Source organism: Zonotrichia leucophrys, chromosome 5 (assembly GCF_028769735.1).
Source record: "Zonotrichia leucophrys gambelii isolate GWCS_2022_RI chromosome 5, RI_Zleu_2.0, whole genome shotgun sequence".
Lineage (NCBI taxonomy): Eukaryota > Metazoa > Chordata > Aves > Passeriformes > Passerellidae > Zonotrichia > Zonotrichia leucophrys.
Window position 1 is genome coordinate 43349037 of NC_088175.1, and position 19700 is coordinate 43368736.

At 40.0% G+C, this 19700-nt stretch overlaps 1 protein-coding gene across 4 annotated transcripts in view; it reads left to right on the forward strand.

Annotated features, from left to right (window-relative positions):
• The window catches only part of SERGEF (secretion regulating guanine nucleotide exchange factor), a 141656-nt gene that overhangs the window by 21421 nt on the left and 100535 nt on the right, over nt 1–19700 (forward strand). For 3 of the 4 annotated variants that reach the window (XM_064714895.1, XM_064714897.1, XM_064714896.1), the window contains exon 9: nt 7986–8140. In XM_064714895.1, coding sequence (XP_064570965.1) covers nt 7986–8140 — 155 coding nt within the window. Of the gene's footprint in view, nt 1–7985; nt 8141–17332; nt 17439–19700 lie in introns of all 4 variants that reach the window. The other variant, XR_010440551.1, reaches the window with a different exon arrangement.

Below are 19700 nucleotides of genomic sequence, written 5' to 3' on the forward strand. Positions count from 1 at the left end.
TTGTGCAACTGGTCTCTGATTATTGGGAATGCATCTTGTGGCCCACAGTGAAAAAGCCCAGCTCTGCTTCAGGCTGCCATTCCAGAGCATTTCTTTTGCTTTTTCTGTGTCTGCCTTTCCACAGCATGCCCTTGAGCCTTTTGACAAGGTAAATATTAGCACTGAGAACTTAATTACCTTCCCTTTGTTTATCTCTTGTATGCACACGGCTGTTCCTTCCGAGGCTCAGATGGTGATGGGATATTGAGAGTAGCAGGATCTTGAGTTCTCCAAATTAGGCAGAGTCACAAATGTTTGCAACATTGCAGCTAGAGGGTATGCTTTTCATAAAATGGTCTAGAAAACATGCCTATGCTGTAATTTGTAATCTCTGAATAAGACTTTCTGTAGCACTGTACTGTGTTAAGTCTAATGAAACAGGACCTGGGCCTTGCCTCAAAGGGGAAAAACATCTAAGCAGTCCTTTTACAGACAAAAAATTAGGAAATTGGACACAAGAAAATAATTGGAAACAAATAAAAGCACATGCAGCGTATTATGATAGTTCAAGGGTGTTGTTTTCCCAAAATGGTGTCCAGAAAGAACTGGATGTCTTTCCAGTTTTCTGGGGAATGTTAGAGGAAGAGATGCTCAGCAGCAGAAGGAAGGAAATTCCAGGTTAGAGAGGCCTGTATGGAAAATAAAACATATAACAGTGCAGAAGGGCATGGAGATACAAATATAGAATGTCAGTAAAAGTGTATGACTCATACTGCTGTAGTAGCATAGTGCAGAATTTATTTGCAGAAGTACTGAACAAAAACCCTATGGTATACTATGATGCTTTTGCAGATAGTTTTCCATAGCTGCTTACTGTTTTATGCATCCTGCTTTTTTGGAGACATCACCAAATTGTGCTTCAATTTCCTTGTTTTCCCCTGCTTTTTGTTAGGACTTTGTTTTTAGTTGAAGAGTTAAGTCCTCTATTGAACCTTGAATGCAGCAGTTCTGTTTGCTGGGTAGAGATGAGTTAGATTTGTTTTTAATCATGTAACTAAATTTAGCCAGCAATCTGCATTTTAAGGCATTGCTATTAAAAGTCTAAAAGTGAGATATGTATCATAGTTTGAATTTAAAATAAGCCAGAGGCACAGCTGGTGAAGCAGTCATGACTCTCTAATCATGAGTGGAGGGAAATAAGGAGGGAATTTTCTCACCTTGCAGGATGAATGCAAAGTCTGATAGGTGCTGTAAAATCCCACCTTTGCCCCCAGCCCCCTTCTCCAGCTTGGTTTCATGATTGCATGGATTTCATGACATTCCCCCACTTTTTTTCATCCAGGATGATATATCTGTAAGATGTCAGAAGTATGAACACAACTGCATATGCATTTAAGTTGTTGCATTTTAGTTTTTCCTCTGGTTTATTCAGAGCTTTTATTTCCAATCTCTCCTCTAAAAGGAGAATGGAGATACAAAGTGGAAATATAAAGAGAGAGGAAAATGGCCAGTGTCCCATGGAAAACCTGAAACAGAGACAAGACTTCCAAGGCATCTGGAAAGTCCTGGAATTGGCCACATTCAGAGTTATTGTTCAGTCTTTCAAAGCAGTGAAGCATGCTGTTAAGTATGTGAATAATCCCTTTAACAGAGCATTGCCCATCTTGAGACATAACTTGGTGTAACTATGGAAGCAAAAAAGAAGGAGTATGCCTGGGTTTTAGTGAATGAAAGTCAAAGCTGTTTAGATGTTTAGAGATGTCCAAAGTGCTGGTAAAGATGGATCTGCTGGAAACGTGCATGACAAATATAGCATGTCATGGAAATGGCAAGTTATGCCTGGCCTATCATATGGAATATTAAACTGACTTAACACAGCACTGCCTTCAACAGTGTTTGCTGTAGCCAAGCTCCCATTTCCCAAGGTTGCTTTTCAGCCAGATCAAGTCCTTAGCTTGGTTTACCTTCCTTTTCACAATTGGTTCAAGCATAATGAATGCAGATGGCCTAGTGAGGAGAAAACTGTTTGGGTCTAAAATTCCTTAATGTAAAGTGTTGCCAAAGGAGCTCCCATTCTGCACTTGGAGCATTTCAGTCTGTGTTACTCTCACAGTCCTGGTGTCTTCTCTTGGTGACTCTCACACATCCTCAAAGCTTCACCTGCTTAGCTGAGTATTTTCCATTATATCCTGTGTTCATAAAAGTCTTTGAGTGTTCCGTATTTTGATATCACCAGGAGGCTCTGAAAGGAAGCAGGATGATTTTCTCCTTTTTTATTTTTTAATTTCCACAGCAGTGGGAATGGGTCACAGTGAGAAGCCATTTGTTTGCTGGATCACAGATGAGCTTCTGATTGTAGTGATGTGAAATCTTGTCAGTTTGTCTTGCTCACATCCCTGTGGTTAAATTTGATCACCAGGTTTAGGGACATCAGATGTAGTTCGGGCTGGCAGGAATCTTTGGCCCACTTCATGAGTGTAGGAGTTCTAACTGGCAAGTCCATAGCTGTTACAGGAGGCCTGGTGATGCCCTTATGGTTGTCTTCCTGTCGCTCCTGTGGCCTTTTGTTGCAGCTTTAAATCTCTTCAGAGAGTGCTTGAAAACCCTTGTGAGCTGCAGCTTGTTGTGTGGGTGCTCTATGGACTATTCTGAACCAGCTGTGTATTGCAGCCTGTGACTGCAGAAGGCTGAAAGTGGCAATGGAAATGTCTCTATTTTTCTGTTGCTGTCAGCCTTGAAATGCCTTTGCTGCTTTGTTTGAACTTCCCTGACGAGGCATGACCTCAATACTGTGCATAGATTTGTGTTTTACTGATACATTCTTAATAGCTGTTATGAATGAATATGGAAAAAATTTCAGGAGTGCCCTATTATATGAAGCTGCAGCAGTTTTTAAGGAGGGCATGGGAGGGAGATGTGTGAAGAGATGTGGACAGCTCTGGTATGCTGAGCTCCTGTGTTAAAAGGATCAGGGGGCCATCTAAACCTTTGTCAGGGCAGATTATCCTGTGTTGTACTGAAACCATGCACAGGTGCAGGTTCTGGGCTGCAGGTGTGGGGATGCCTGGTTTCCAGCTGCTGAATCAAAGCTGTCTTCAGCCAGTGTAGAATTTAGGATGTATGCATGGATGTTTTTCTGTTAGGTTTCCCTGCACAAGGACTATTTCTAGGCAGATGAGGAAGTTTCTCAGAATGGGTCAAGGACATCAGTGGTTTTCTGAAGGAGAGTGGAGATCTGTAGATTTGGGAGAAGTGTTACACTGTGTAGGGCATGGAGGAGGCAAAAGGCGGCCTCTAAATGTCAATTTTTAATGCCTGCTCCTGTGAATTTTCATGTGAAAGGAGGCATTAAGAATTTTTTATATAGAACTTCATATTTCAAGCCTGAGATTAAGCATTCAGTGTGAATATCCAGAGTTCATTTGAAAAGTAATCATTAATGCAGCCATGAACTGAGATAGCCTGGATGAACTCTTTCATCTAGTATTTATGAAGGAGAGTTCAAAGCTTGCCTGGGTACCAAATAGAGACTTCAAGGAGATAACACTAGTGCATGTTATTATGTTAAAACAGGAAAATTGATATAAAGATAAATCTGAGTCTAGTGAAAATAAGTAAATTTTAATGTACCTATTTGTCTGTTGTGTTTTACTGGGAAACAATCAACCTTTTTTAAAACTAATGTGCTTATTTTTTTTATTGCTAACTCTTTCCACTTATGTGGCTGAGCAGATTGATTAAAAAAGTGCTAAAAGGGAAAAATGACATGCTCTGCAGTCTCAGTAGCAGTATAAAACAGCACAGGAAAGCTACACTGTCAGGCAGGAAGCAACTAGAAGTGCTTTATGCAATGTTGCTGGATTTGCACTACTCTGAAGGCTATGAACTTGTAATTTTGAGGACATTCTCAACTGTCTGTACTTTGTTATACATGAGGACAGAAGGATGATGTGAAGAAAATGCAGAGGAACCTCTCAGAGAGTGGTTTGTATTCAAGCCCTTGAATATGTATGTACCTTCATCTGTATTCTGTGAGGGACCTGAGCATGTGTTTTGGGTGATTTGCTGCTGTGTGTACACTGATGCAGACTGCTGTGTCTACAGTTCAAAGAGCACGGGCAAACCAGATCTGCATGATCGTGTAGAATCCCAAACAATGTAGTGTACTGTTCTTTGTCTGGTTTACTTAAGAAGCTGTCAGAAAGTTTTTTCTTAAAAATCTTCTCTCCTGTGTCTTTTTTCCAGCTTTCTGAGCTCCTGTAATGTGTGGTTCATTCAGGTTGTAACCCAGAATAGCGCAGGATGCATGATTTTATATCTCTTACTCCTTAATTCCAAATGGTATTGAACCCTCTGGACTTTATTTGATGTAGCATTGCCTGCTGAAAAAATGAACAGTTGCTCTGAAATCATCTGGGACAATGTGGATGTTCACAGTAGAACAACTGAAATGCATTTTGGAGGCACCATGCTCAGAGCATGGCAAGATCCAGGTCTTAGGAAGCAGTGTTAGTATCTTAGAAGAACTGGAAAAGCTTTCCAGAATTGTACCCTTCTTTCTACAAAAGCTGTAGAAATAACTCCTGCCTTTTGTGTGCCCTCTTCCTGCACTGAGTCTGGTATGAAATACCACATTTTCTGATGCCTCAGCCACTTCCATGGCAGATGTACTCTGTCCAGTTGACTCATCACTGTGTATGTTTTCCTGACTCCTAATTAAAATCTGTCCTAGTCTAATATTAGACCAACCCTCCTCGTTATATCACCCTTCATTCTTAAGTAATTCATCCTGCAACCTCCTTACTCTGTATGACTAATGTCTTTTTCTCAAATATTCTTAGAACATTTTAAAATACCATCTATTTTATAAGCAGCACAGTAGCAATACCTCCCATTACAATTGCTCAATGCTTTCTGTCATAGCTCAGTGCTTTCTTTTCCTCAGGATTTTGACGAGACTCTAACCTTTGGCGGAATTTTCCATGCATTGGTGTTTGCTTCAACCTGAAATTTCTACTTGAGACTGGGTTTTTTTTGTTTGTTTGCTGAAAGTATAATCAGGATTTCATAGAAAAGGCACATCTAAATCAGTTTCTGTCAGTTTCTCTCACAGAAAAGACAGATTTATGTACTTTGAGGTTTTTTTTTTTTTTTTTTTTAAAGGATCCCTGGGCAACTGTTTTTTGGCTGGAAAATAGTAATTTTTGACCATTAGCAGGAATCTGAGCATGGGATAGGGAATATTCAGCAAACAGGAACAAGTCTGGGGAAGGAATATGTCTGCATTGATGAGCAGTGAGAAGGAACTGGTTGCTTAACTTACCTTTGGGCATTCAAGAAATTCGTCCTAAAAGCAAAAATTAATGTATCTGGCTTTAATATTTTTAAATGAATGTTCTCCATGCTTGAGTACTAATAACCACCTGAAACCTGTTTCCCTTATTGTGGCAGAAAAGAAAAAGTTAATTGCAGTGGTCTGTGTTTGTAATCTGAAACATTTTACATTTATGTTTTGCAGAAATAGTTTACATTCTGCTAAGGCTTCTGTTTGGTTTTGCATGTGTAAGTGATTCTTTGCTAGCTTGTTCAGTGAAAGAAAATAGAATCTGTGGGTGGCAGGTGTTTTGTTGCAGCTAAGCATCGTTGCTGTTATAATCCTTCATATATATTTGCAGTCTTGAGTTGCACTGGAGCAGTACCCTGGTGGGATGGTGCAAAGGTTCATTTTTGTTTTGTGAGTCCTTTTGTGGTGTTTCTTGTTCCTGTCTGGGTCCAGACAGAACACCAGATTCATTTGAGGAAGGAGTTGTTTCCCCAAAAGGTTGAGTTGAGAGAAACCTTTGTTGCCTCTGTGTATGTTTAGTGCTGCGGACTGTGTGAGGATCTGGGTCTGCATTACCAATTCAAAGCTTGCTTTCTCAGAGGCCTTGCAGCTTGCTGATGTTTTTGCCTGTGGCACTTGATACTTTTGGCTTCTGAGAGTTGAAATGCTTTAATTCAACTACAGTTCTTGGGATCAATACAGCAATGTCTGGGTAGGGCTTGAGAGCCTGTGGTAAATTAATGATCTAACTAGATGTTACAAAAATTCTTTCTGGCTTTAGATTTCATAAAACTCAGTTTCAGTTCCTGTATTTCATATAAAATAGAGCAGCCTGCTTATCCTTTCTCAGTCCACTAATAGGGTTCTGTACAAAGTGACCTGGTCTGATGTAAAAGCCTGAAGCTTAGTGTATGTTCAAATTTTTTATGTACATTTTTGCAGCTGCAGATATTTTTAGCAGAGATCTATATAAATTGCAAAGTAAATATACTAACTTCAGAACAAGCATGTTTTTTAAACCTCAAACTGTCTTCCTAATCCAAGATACAGTGGTAATTCTCTTAATGAAATTTATTTTTATCCTTTAACCTAACAAAATGTAACTACTATGTTAAAAGGCCTCACTTGTATTAAATGTAGTATGTGACTGTTTTCAGCTTTTCCCTGAACTAAGAGGAAGCTGCAAAGGAAAAAAGCTTTGTGCCCTTGAGAGAGAAGGACAACTAATTTTATCACTTAATTATTTTAGGGGAAGCATTATCAGTGAACTGAGGGAATGCATCTGAAAAACTTGCAGTGATTGGAGTGAATGATACCACTGCCAGCAGATTTCCAAGGAAAATGCCTATACTTCTGTATATGAACTGAGGTTTCCAGTTCATTTACAAAATGCCTTATCACCTTAAACTCCACAAACCAGCAGTGCCCACCTGTGTCCCTATCAAGACAGTTTAACAGCACCCTAAGGAAAAGGGAGGTGTTCAGATTTCCAAGGGTTTGTGTTTTGGCATCTGTTTAGAAACCTCTCAGTTGTCACCTTTGGGTGGTGTGACCGTACCCCCTGCCCCTGACCCCTCTGTGGGGCAGGGAGAGGTGTGGATGTGTGTGCAGCTGACTTGTTGGCTGCATGGTTTTTTCCCCATATCCACATCTTTTGGCCTATAAATGTGATGATTTGAGTTCAGCTCTGGAGAGCAGTTTGAGGCTTGGCTGAACATTACTCAAGGTCATTGCAGGTTTCTTTCTGGGCTGGAATGTGGGCTGATGCTTCCACTTAAAACCAAGTTGAGGACTTTACCTTCTGCTGTGTGTATATAACTTTTTCAGTTGGAAGCCCAGAAGGGACAGGCTTATCTGCAGGGAGCTAATCACTTCATTAAGAAAATAAAGCTGTCACTTTGATTTTTTTTTTTTAATTCAAGGAAAGCAAAGGTAAGAAGGATGTTTATGGATGTTATCCATACAGGAGAATGATGTTTTGGTTGTCAGTCCTGCAGCAGTGCACTTGGAATAATAACCCTTGGAGAGAAGGATGAGCCATATAGTGCTGATTTCATTTAAAGTTGCCTTTCCTTGGCCAGTGTGTGATTCCTGTGAAAACAAACCATTTCCAATGCTTAATGGCAGTTGTGCTGGTGCTCCGACTAACCAGCTGTCTCCTGAGGACTATAGCTCTGCTAACACTAGTGACAGAATGTAACTTCTATCAGGAAAACATAAAACTCTGTTAAATGCAGGTCATGGAATGAATTGTCTATGGCAAAGAATGGGAATAGAAAATAATTCTCTTTTATGTACAAGAATAAGCTGTTTTGTTTGTGCTTCCATTAACCTAAAATATGTCCTTTGTTTAACCAAAATGTATTTATTGTATACAGAATATCCAGGTTATGCAGCTTTACTGACATGGTTTATTTACAACCCAGGCCATCATTCAGATGTTATTCTGCTAGAAAACAAGTAAATGAAGAATGAGTTCATAGAAGTACACTTCATAGAAATATAACATAATATCCTGAGCTAGTTTTTAATGTTTTGCTTTTGTTCTGTTCCAAGAAATGACTTCTCACCAGGCTTTTGAAGCTGTAGATGAGATGCATTTACAAGTTCTGGTTTTGAATTGGCATACACAAGTTTCAGGAACTTGGTGAATAAGTAATCTTGAAATGTATTTTGTGTTTAGAAGCTGGCAAGGTGTTCACCTGGGGCAGAGTGGACTACGGGCAGCTTGGAAGGCACGCCGTGGTTCCCAGTGGGCAGCAGAGCACAGCACCTGAACACTGCTTGGAGCTGGGGAGCACCCCAGTTTCAGTTCCTTGCCTAAATGGAGCATCTCAGGTAAATTGTCATTTCTACCCTCTCTCCATTTTTTTCCTTTCTTTTTTTTTTTTTTGTGCATTAAAATAATCAGAACAGTTTCCCAATAGAACAGTCTCAAATGCTGCAGCACAAACCTTTGCTTTCTCTTCCTGTAAATTTAGAAATTAGTAAGATTCAATTGTTTCTTTCAAAAGGCTTTTGCATTCAGGAACTGATCTTTTTTCCTTGGTGGAATCAGCCTTAGTAAAAATTCCAAGTTCTCTCAGGTATCAATGTGTGCAGGTGTAAGCTGTGCCTGCAGTGCAGCTGAGCAGAGGATGTGGGACTTTGCCCAGGTGTAGCACTATTTTTGTCTGAAACTCCAGACCAGCACCCCACAAATCACAACCAGTGGTCTCTCTGATCCATGGGAAAGGCTTGCACAGCCATACAGTTGTCCTGGCTTGTACTGCAGCTGAGAAGAGTGGAAATTCCCAGTACTGTGGGGGCAGGAACAAAAACTTGTGATGTGTTTGAGACATGTGGTTGATGGCTGATCCAGAACTTCTGCCCACTAAGCTTACTCTTGATCCCTTGTGCTCCTTGAGAAGTCTCCAGTTTGAGTTGTAGGGTGAGTGAAGGAGGGGATGTGTTCAGGAAAGCAGAGATGGGGGAATAGGCAGAAGGTGGGCTTTGTTTGAGGTGCAGCTTTGTTGGCTTAAAATCAGATTATTGATCTGCCCAGGTGCCACTCAGAATGTAGTCATCCAGGGCATTAAACTTTAGTGAGATATTAAAGAGAACCTGTGAAACTTCTGAAGACTTGCCTTGTTCTAAAAAAGGCCGAAGAGTTTCAATCAACCAATCCAAAACTTCTCCAGCCACGTGGCCCAAGTTGCAGAGGGCAAAGGCAGGGACAAGGAGAGGGAAGCAGTGCTTACTTTCGGAGAAGACCAGGTTTGAGACCATTTTAGGAACCTGAAGGTGCACAAGTCCATGGGCCCTGATGTGAAAAATCCATGGGTCCTAAAGGAACTGACAGAGCAACTGACTAGGCCACCGTCCATCATACTTGAGAAGCTGTGGCAGTTTAGTGAAGTTCCCAATGAAAAAAGGGAAACATAACCCTGATTTAAAAAAAGGTAGATAAGGAAGACCTGGGGCACTACAGATTGGTCAGACTCACCTGTGTGCCTGGCATGATCATGGAACAGATCCTCCTGGAAATGATGCTAAGTATATGGGAAATAAGGACAGCCAACATGGCTTCACCTGACAAATCTGGTGGCCTTCTATGATAGGGTTACAGAAATGGTGGATGAGGGAAGGGCAACTGACATCATCTACCTGGACCTGTGCAAAGCATTTGACACTTTCCCACATGACATCCTGTCTTTAAATGGAGAGACAAGGGTTTGATGTGTGGCTGACTCAGGATAAATAGTTGCTCCATCTCTGCAGTCATGGGCTTGAGGTCAGTGGGGGGTGGTGTTCCTGAGGTTCTGGTACTGGGACCAGTGCTGTTTGTCAGTGACAAGGACAGTGGGATTGAGGGCACCCTCAGCAAGTTTATGACACAAGCTGTACCATGTGGATGACATGCTGGAGGGAAGGGATGCCATCCTGAGGGACCCTGTCTGGGGCCCCAGAGCCCATAATGCTGCACTAATGTTTAGTCACCCCTGAGCCTCAAACAGCTTTCTTACCTGTTTTGATACAGGTGTCCCTACTTTTTGTCATTAGTTATGTATATACAGCTCCATTTGTGAAGCTGCTTCACTCTGTTTTTCATCTGTGCTGTGTGCAGTGTCTCAAGTACGTTGTTCTGTTGTTTCTCAGACAATACAAACCCCAGGCAGCTGCAGCTTTTGCACAGTGGAACTTACCCTTGGCAGGACAAGTGATCCATGAAAGTGAAGGGATGTATTCAGATAGATTCCTTGAAAAGAAAGAAAAACAACAATCTCATCTTTATTCTGCTGCCCTCAGCGCTGTTCCTCCTTATAGACCTGTGAGAGACCTGATTTGAGTGATTAGCAATGGCAGTGTTCTGGAGCAGACATCATTCTTTGCAGAGATAACAGCACAAAGATGACTTAAGAGGATCATCTGCATCCTAGGAGGAGCTGTGTTGACGAAAAAAGGAAAAACAGATAATAAGGACCTAAATTGTTTCACTTCAAGATTACAAAATAATTCTAAAGCTAGAATTTATACTTGAAAATGCTTTAAATTGCAGTATGTAGGCTACGTAAAGTGAGCTGTTCTTTGTTAAAACACAAGCTACCCCTTTTCCTATTTGTTGTCATGTGGAGATAGGATTTGATTTGAGAGCTGAATTGAAAGGAATATAGAGATGAGTTCTTTTCCATGTTTACCTTGAATTAACAATTCCAATTTTTGTGTTTAATGCGGAGAGACAGTTTAACAGTTGAGGATTATGACTGATGATTTTTATTCATGGTCTATTTTTATAAATCACTTTTAATGATTCAACTGAATTTTTGGCAAAGCTGTGGTCTGCTGATTGCCTCTGCACTTCAGTTAATATTGTTAAAGTCAAAGTGGAGAAACTAATCTAAGGATTAGAGGACAGTATAAAAGACACACAGGTTTAGCTCAAGGACAGAGGAGTAGATTTAATGTCCTGTGTTGCTCTGTGTCTCCATGCCCATGGCTTGCCTACTTTCTCCACCAAAGACCAGGGATTCTCATTTCTTTGAACTGACACTGTTAAAATGTGTCTGCCACTTCAAAACCTGATTCTTGAAGTGTTGTGAGTGACCTCTTCCATTGTGAGTTTGACTTCAACTGAAAACATTGACCTTGAGAAATAAGAGTACTTTTTTCCTTTAAACTAAAGCAAAGTAGGGACAAAAGCCTGAGTTTTAGATAATTATCCACTAATCTGAGTGTGTCTTCCTGGGAGGTTGAAAGGCATGGAGGTTCCTTGTGGTATCCACATTCTCTCAACAGAGAGAGACATAATTCTCTCCCCTAGGATTTTTTCTGGGGAAGGCAGTGAGAAGCTTACAGAAGAGAAAACAATTCTTATCTTCACTTGCTGCTCCTGTTGTTTGGCACATGTGAAATGAGTTATGGAGATTGTTTAGTTTGTTAATTGGACTCTGCTGGATCGATCGACCAATTGGGTCAAAGTTGTGTTGTGACTGTCACGGGTTTTTCTTTAGTATCCTTTTAGTATATATAGTATCTCTTTAGTATAGTTTTAGTATAGTATTAGTATAAGATAACATAGCTTAATAAAGCAATTCTTCAGCCTTCTGAAATCATGGAGTCAGAGCACATTATTCCCTATGCTGGAGTCACCCTGCATCGATAGTTCCAGCTGTTGAATGTGTTTAAAGTTCTTGCATTTTGCCACTGCAGGTCTGTTTGCTGTTTTGTTCTCAGTGCTTCAATGCCTAACCAACATGGAATGAGCCAAGGCACTGAGAAGTTGTTGTGTGAGGCATTTTTCAGGCAGTGCTCTTGTGTTGTGGGGTGTCCTTGATGGGACCTCTTCAGAACATCTGACTCATCTGATGTGCATTCATCCACCGCTCTTCAGATGAAAGGACAATTAAATACAAATGGCCCGAAATATGATGAGTCTCTCTATTTAGCAAATGCTACAAAGATCTGGTTTAATGTTTCCTCCTTGTCAAAATGCTTTTCCAGTCTGTTTGATATTTTTGGCTTTAATAGCTATCATTCTACTGTTTGTGGTATGTTCATCATGCCATTCACATTGCAACAAACATTTGCTGCAGCAATAGACAAGTGAGAAGTGCCTGTGCAGTGCTGAACATTTCTTGCTGAGCTGGATGGAAGGAAGGGCTGCAGTTTTGGCTTCCCATGGAGCCATGTTTTCATCATGTCCTTTTCTACTCAAAGCAAACTGTGCTAGATCACAGTTTTCTGGGGAGGGATCTCTGAAAATTCAGTTGGGAGATTAAAAAATAATCATCACTCAACTTGAATCTTGATGATGGATGTAGGGACCAGTTGTGTCAGGGAAGGAACATAACTGATAGACTGGTGACGTGTGCCTACTGTGTTTATCCTGATCCTGCTGTGGTCCATGGTTCCAATGTGCATGTTCATCCTGTGCAATTCAGTTTCCTTTGGATCCTCTGTAGGTTCCTTTCTTTCAGGGAATGACCCCATAAATACCCACATTCTCATGGTGCTTTGCAGTCCAAGTTTATTGCTGTTCTTTTCAGTGCAGTTGCAGTAAGATATTTTTGTTTAAGTGTTTGAAATATAGCTTTGGTATTAGCATATTCTTGTTTTCCTTCCTTTTCCCCATTCATGTTGCAAACTATGAAGCAACTGCCTACAAAACAAATCTAAGGTATCTGTATGATGACAATTAATTGCTCATATAACTGGTAGTTTAATGTATACACATTATTACCTTAACACATAGTCACAATAATATTGAAAATGAAGCCTTTTAATTTTTAAAAAAATGACAACTGTTTGTGACTTATCAGGGAAATTTGTTAAAGGCCTCTTTGTAAGTAAACCTATAGTTGAGGCTTTAAGGGGTATCAAAAGAAATAACCTCATATTATTATATGTCATCTCTATGCTCTGTGTGTGGCTTTAAATACTTATTTGTTTGCCTGGCTACTGTAAGTGCTTTTATTTTGAATGTTCAAAATGAGAAGTTTGTATTTTTGTGGTAGAGAAACAAGTTGAACTTCCCTAAACCAGATTTTACTGCTAAAAGTTTGAGAGTATGTGTGAAGTAACTGATCCAATAAGCTGCTTAAAAAAACCCACTTTGGGTGTTAGGGAAGGAGGTAAATGCAAAGAAAAAGTTGAAGTGATGTCTAGTTTCTCACTTGCTAAGCAAGTAATACTTTGGTGTGTGTTGAGAGTTTTTTGATTTGGTGTTTTTTTTTCCAGTTATGATCTGGTGTCTTTTATGCGTTGGTTTTGATCCACGTCTTTTGAGAAATGGCATTGTTGAATTTTCCTTGATTGATTTGGTTATGTGGTTTTAGAGATGCTATGATGAAAATTTTAATATAGAGATGGTCCCGTTAATATTCTTGCAATGAGTTCTTGGCTTATCAATTAATTTTAAGAGACAATGAAGGAAAATAAAGGCCACGGAGAAGTGGGTTCAGAGTGCAGCTCACTGTGTGAGTGACAAATTGCAATTAAGGATGAAACTAAGAGACCAAATGGTTGAAATTATTATTAAGGGGGAAAAACCCAAACAGGATGTAACAGAAGATGGAAACTACAGTCTGCATACAAAATGCAGCAAGTCTGTGTTTGATTAGGTGTGTTTGTGTGCTCTGCATGCCCTGTGTAGGAGAGTAACACCAATCTTGGCAGCACTGCAAGAACATTGGGAGTTCACAGTCATGTCACAGGCAATGAGGGAACAGGATTTATTTCTTAGCTTAGTCAGTTCTCTCTGCTGCTCTCCTAAGCAGAAAATTGAGAGCAATACCAAACTGCTGCAACCCAAATGCCACTTTTTGCCTAGGTAGCCATCCCACTTATTCTGTGCTTTTCTTATCCCATTAAGACATGACCGTGGTTTGTGAGGAGTATCTCATGGCCTGGGTAGAGAGACATTTAACATGCACAGCAAAGTCATTTCTGCAAGTTAAGAATAGCAGTGTGTTAGGAGCAGAGCTTGGCTCACCAGCTCTGGGTCTGTAATTTTTGGAAAGCAAAGAGGAGGTGATACTGGTTCCCAGCACTGTCCTTCCTGCCACCCCTACCAATTTCCCTGCAGCTGGCATAGCATGGAGGGAGCTGGGAAAGCAAAGTCACACGCAGGGAATGGCAAAGGAGAACTCCCGCGCTGCCGCTGCGTGCCAGGGAGCACATGCTGTGTGGGTACACACTAGAGGCTTTCCAAGTAGCACTTCTGCACATAAGGATTGGTTTAGAATGACCAAAATTGCTCTGCTGGGGCTGTACTGCAGCAGTGAGGTGGCAGCCAGGGCCAGGCTGCTCTGCAGTCTGTATGGGAGACCAGGAAAGGTCGATTTCCTGACAGATGGGGTGGTGTAGGAGAGGAATGACATGGGATAAAGTCAGGAGGTGGAGACCCACCCAGCATGTGATGACTGAGGTGTTACAAATGTGACTCTGGGCAAGACTTAGTCTTCATAAGTCATAAATTAATTTTCAGTTTGGTGGTGTGTTGCAGTTAGAATTCCAAATGAGTATCTCACTTGGAGATCTCTGAAAGTATCAGGAAATGAAAAGGGAATAAAACTACTTGCAGCAGTAGCCATGGCTTGTGCAGACAGGCATCAGCTGTGGGTAGTGAGGCCCCAAAAATGACACCAAATTGGCAGCTCTATTTAATGAGCTTGTTGGCAGCAGAATACTAATCTAAGTTGCCTTGCAACTCTCTGATCTCTTCATGTTTACTGCATTCCTTAACTTAAAAACATGGGCTGAGTCCCATCCTTCTGCATGGATTGTTCTAGTAACAGTGCACCATGACTGCAGCTCTGAGCATAGAGACAGCTTGTGATCCTGCTCCTTGGAAGGATTTCTTTGCACCAACCAGTGCCATAAATGCTCAGTAATGCCCTTCAGATGCATGCTGCAGTTAGTGCTAATCAACCATGGGCAGTGCTGCAGAATTACTTGAAAATGTACTTGGTTTTGAGTCAGTCTCTGTGAGCAGCAACCTTGGAAGTGACACAACTCCAGTGCTGCCTCACTGGTGTGGTTTTGGCTGTCTCGTTCGTCCATGAGAAACCTGAACAGAAAGGCTTCAGTATAAAATGCACCCAAGCTAGTTTAAGGTGAATCAGATCTAACCTAGGGTAAGTGCATGGACATGTTCCAAGTTCAAGTGAAAATATGGTTTGAAGCTAGAGGCTGGTGGAAAAGGCCCTAAAGCATGCAGTTTTTCATTCTCAATTTGTCATTAGGACTGTTACAGAGAAGGGATTAACAAATCAATGCAGGCTAAAACGAGAGAAAATCAATAAGAAACTGTAGTGAACTGGAACAAAGCTATCAATTTGCAGTGTTCTCTGCAAAGAAATCTCATCCATAGCTCCTTTTATGGATGGGAAAATAATGCCAAAATGATGATGATTTGAGGTTAGAGGTATTGTTTTTTACCTGGCTGACCTCAGAACTTTAGGTCAAGAAACTTCTGGTGTAAATCCTGCTTATCTTCCCTATTTCAATTGTGTTGATGAATCTTATTGGCAGGTTCTGTGAGACTGTAATCTTATTGAAAAACAGTCAAGGAGAAATACATAATTTAAGTTACCCTCACAGGAATTTGATCAGTCCTTTTAATGGTTTACTTTTTTGTATTAGTGGAAGTGACTTTGTTAGTTGTTCATTGTTTTTCTGTCTCCTAAAGAAGAATGTTACTGCTGCAAAGTTATTCTTTAATAGGTAGTATGCATTCTGTAGGTAGAGAAATGCAAGTATGCATTACTGGGTATGTTACTGCAGTGAATGAGATGGCAGAGAGCTTAGTGGTGCCAACACTACCTGTTTATTGTGTTGTAACATTGGTCCTTTCAAACCCATTTGTCACTGTGGGGCCATAAATACACCAAGGCAGTGCCAGCAAACAGACTGCTTCTCCCTGCTTTTAATTTAGGGGTTTTGGATTTGGTTTGAGCCTGGCTTTTATGCCTGTGATGGTGTTTGTTTGTGTTTTCCTGATGTTTCCAGCTTTCACTTACCAATGAGTCACTCAAGCTCTGGGCCCTGCCAATCCCTCTGGCCTTTGTGTTTAGGTTCTAAGTTACTGTAAAGCTGCTGGTTAAGGAAAGATTGAGCAAAGGGAGATTTGTGTTTCTGCTGTGAGGCCACGGCACACAGCAGCTTTCCAGGACTGCTGTACTGGGAAGCCTGCTCAGGGACCTGTTTGTCCTCCCACCTGGTGGCTCTTCTCCCTCACCTATTGGCTGCCTTTCTCTGATTTAAACTGAAGTTGTCAAAGGCAGCAGCTACTTCTGGACTCTCTTTTTCAGATGGTCTAATGCAGTCCATGGCCTTTGCCCCAGCATTGAACCAACAGAACTTTTTTTGTGGAGGGAGGAGGGGGAAGGGGAAGAAAAAGTAAATGTGATTCATCTAGTCCTGTGAGGACAAAAATGCTAAACTGTCTCCTGTTTTAAAACCTGCCTAAGGCGTTTTTCTTGGTCTCCTGGCAGTTGATTGCTGAGGTCTCCATAAATTCAGTGGATTTTGCATGTAATCAAATGCCAGCAAAGACTGGAAAAAAACTATTCCTGGCAGTACTTGTTTTTTGGTCATAGCAAAAGTAAATAAAAACCTTTAAAAAGAATGAAAAAAAATCATTCTCAGAGAGAAAAAATTTGATAGTTCTTACTTTAGAAGTATAAATTTGAAAATGCCTCCTTCTACAGATTGCCGTTTCAACTCCCATTTTTACACCCTCCCAGGTGTAAAACTAATGTGATCAATTCCTTCCTTGGTAACAAGTGCATCAGGATGCAGTAAGGAGTTTTTAGGATGTGTTTGTTTTGCTGGAACATTGTTTGGCATTGTGTTGTTCTCTTAAGTGTTAAATTAACAAATATTAAATAGCCAGATTTCTTACTGGCGATTGCTTCAGTGGAAATTCCTTTTGTCCAGCTTTATTATTTTTTTGAAGTTGTCAAGGTTTTCCTGCAGCCTCCACTGTTGTCTAATTTAAAAAGTATGAACCCACTTAAAGCCTTGGAAGTCTCAGACCATGGTCCATTCCTATAGAAGGAAAAATGAAAGTTAAGTAATAAAAAGCTGGGTGCTGCTGGACCTCACAGGAGAATACTGAGGCATGAAAGCCATTTGATAATGGCTAACAGATCAGACAATGATAATACAGTGTCTGACATTTGATTAAGTGTTATGACAAGATACATTGCTGGTGGTTATAGCTATGCAATTCCTTTATTGCTTTTCTGTATGCCAAGGTGTTGTACTTTGTGTTGTTTTGTGTTCTGATGCAAGTACAGGATGTGAATTTTGCTTCTTGGATTTATTCCCTGCTTGTATCTCCTCTGTTTGGCTCTCTATTTTGATTTCTCATGGGTTTGTGGTGTGTTTTTTTTCTTTTTAATGTGTGGATGAAGGAAAATCCTTTTTCTTTGGTACTTTTGGGAAAGGGTTTATGATTTAAACACACAAAAGTTAATTCCAGAAGTAGAAGATAGTGAATGGATGTTTTTTTCTTTGATTTCTTCATCTGCTACTGCTTCTTTTTAGGATTTAACCACTACAAAGAAAAGATAAAGGCATCCTGATTTTTTTAAAGATGTATTACTCACTGTGGTAATGAAGTTGAAATGAAAAAGGAGCGCCCACTTCTAGGGTAAGCAGCTCTGTATCCATAACATTTAGACAATAATTGGTTTATGATTATAAAAAGAATCCAACTTTGTGACTTTTGGAAACACAGTTACAAGATTTTTTTCAAAATGTTGCCAGAAAATAAGGACAGGAAGTGAGATAGAAAGCATTACAAGGTAATTACAAGCATTACAGAGGCAAATCTGTCTCAACATCTCACATTAGAGCAGCTGGCAAAAGTTAATCTTTTCACCTTTACTGGTCTGCCCTACATGTATGAAGAACAGATTCAAGTCTGAAGCCTCTGTTTGATCCTACCCTTTGTTTCATCTTCTTGAGTGGATTGTTGGGCAAGGAGAGCATTTATTAAAACAATTCTTATCAGTGCTGGAAATATGAGTATTATGGAGCCTAAGTTTTATTACCAGTGATCTTATCTTCAGCTAGTAGGTGTCAGCTTGTCTTTTGAGCATTTGAATTTTCCATGTCTGAAAGGATTACTTTGAAAGTGCATGCCAAGTTCTTTAGAACACACAGATTGATTTTTTTCACTTCACAGTGAATCTAATGTTTTCACTGGGAAGGCAAGTCACAGGTTGTGGTGGGAGGGGATGTTGTCAGTCTTCAGAAACCAAAAATTCACAATCTTCTTTTTGCTGTTTCATGGCACCTGTTGTGCTTGGATTCCTAATTCTGTTTTAAAAGAATACAAAATATTATTTCATGGTTACTCTACCAAGTAACCTTAAACAAATGAGGTAATGGAAATCTGTGATGACGGTCACTTCTAAAATTTTACTGCACATTCCTGCAACTTCCTCCTCTCTGATACTGCTGATTTGACTCAGTATTTTTATCTGGGACCTCTGTCACAGAATTGGGGCTAAGAAAAATGTAGAGACTTGTAGAAATGCATTTACACGGTCAGTTGTATAACTTTCTCAGGATTTTTGTTGTTCAGTTTACATGTTAGACATAAATCTCCTAAACAAAACATAATGTTGAGATTTGCAATTTCTGAAAATGAGAAAGTACTTGGAACAGAGTAATAGAAGGGCTCTCTCTTGGTTCATCTGTTTGTATTAAGTCTTACAGGATTAATTTGCTGTCTCTGTTTTCCTTGCCACAGCAAGTCTGAAATGCAGACTGCTTGGAGGAGCATAAAAAAGGAAAATACTTGTGTCTTTTTACTTAGATTAAGATAGTATTTGTGAATTACAGTGATGGTTTTAAGACACAAATGTTTTAACTTAGCTGACAAGCTGCTCAGAAATAGAAAATGGGATTTGATGTGATGTTAATGTCTGTCATGTTTGAGAGATAATAACCCCCATCTCTAACAAATGAGGACAGAGTAGTGTCCTGTGTTGCTTTTCTGCATGGTACATGGAGATATCTACAATGTCTTGTGGCCAAATGAGTCAGGGGTGCACTGCTGGTGTTCAGGGCCTTCAAGGATGGCTGGTTTTGTGTGTGAGGTCTCAGTTTTGCAGTCAGATTGGCAGAAAGCCAGTGAGAAAGGACTATTTATTCACTTATGTTGCATTAATGCTCAGCATGCCATGCCAGAGAGAATTCAAATAAAGTCATTTTATCAGAGGACTTCAAATTTAGCAATGCTAAGTATGTGAGGGATTACTGATGTACCTGTGCTGAAATTAAACATACATTCCAGATTTCTCTTTCAGTCCTTTTCCCCCTGTACTCTTCCTCTTTTGCTTTGCTTACTGACAACTTCTATTAGATAACTTGTGCTCCTACAGGGATTTCAAATTATACTCCTGCTTATTATCTTTTGGCAAGAGGTAACATGCTTCAAAACCATCTCTTCATTCAGTGAGACTGCACTTGCAGTCCCGTGTTTGCAAGAGAACATTCTCTTCTTTGGTAATTATGGAGCTAAGCACTCTATTTTGATAATTCAAAAAGTCAGGAGCAAAGTCTAAAAAATTTTATTCATGTTAGATCAATATGATTGTGATGCACTTGTGTCATATGCTTATGCATTTATTAAGAGAAATTTTTAATATACCACATAATGCTCCTATTTGAATTCCATCTAAATCTCTTGTTCAGTGCTGTATGTTGACTGATACTCAGTGGGAAGAGGAGTCAAAACCATTAAAACACTTGGAACTTTGAGACTGAATTAGTTTTATATTTGAGCTAGCAAAAGTGAATCTCTGAATTCTAGCTTAGTTCCTCAATGAAGCTATTTTAATGTCATTCACTTAGTAATTTTTAATTCAATTCATGGTAAGACAGTGTAAGAAGTGTTTGTGTT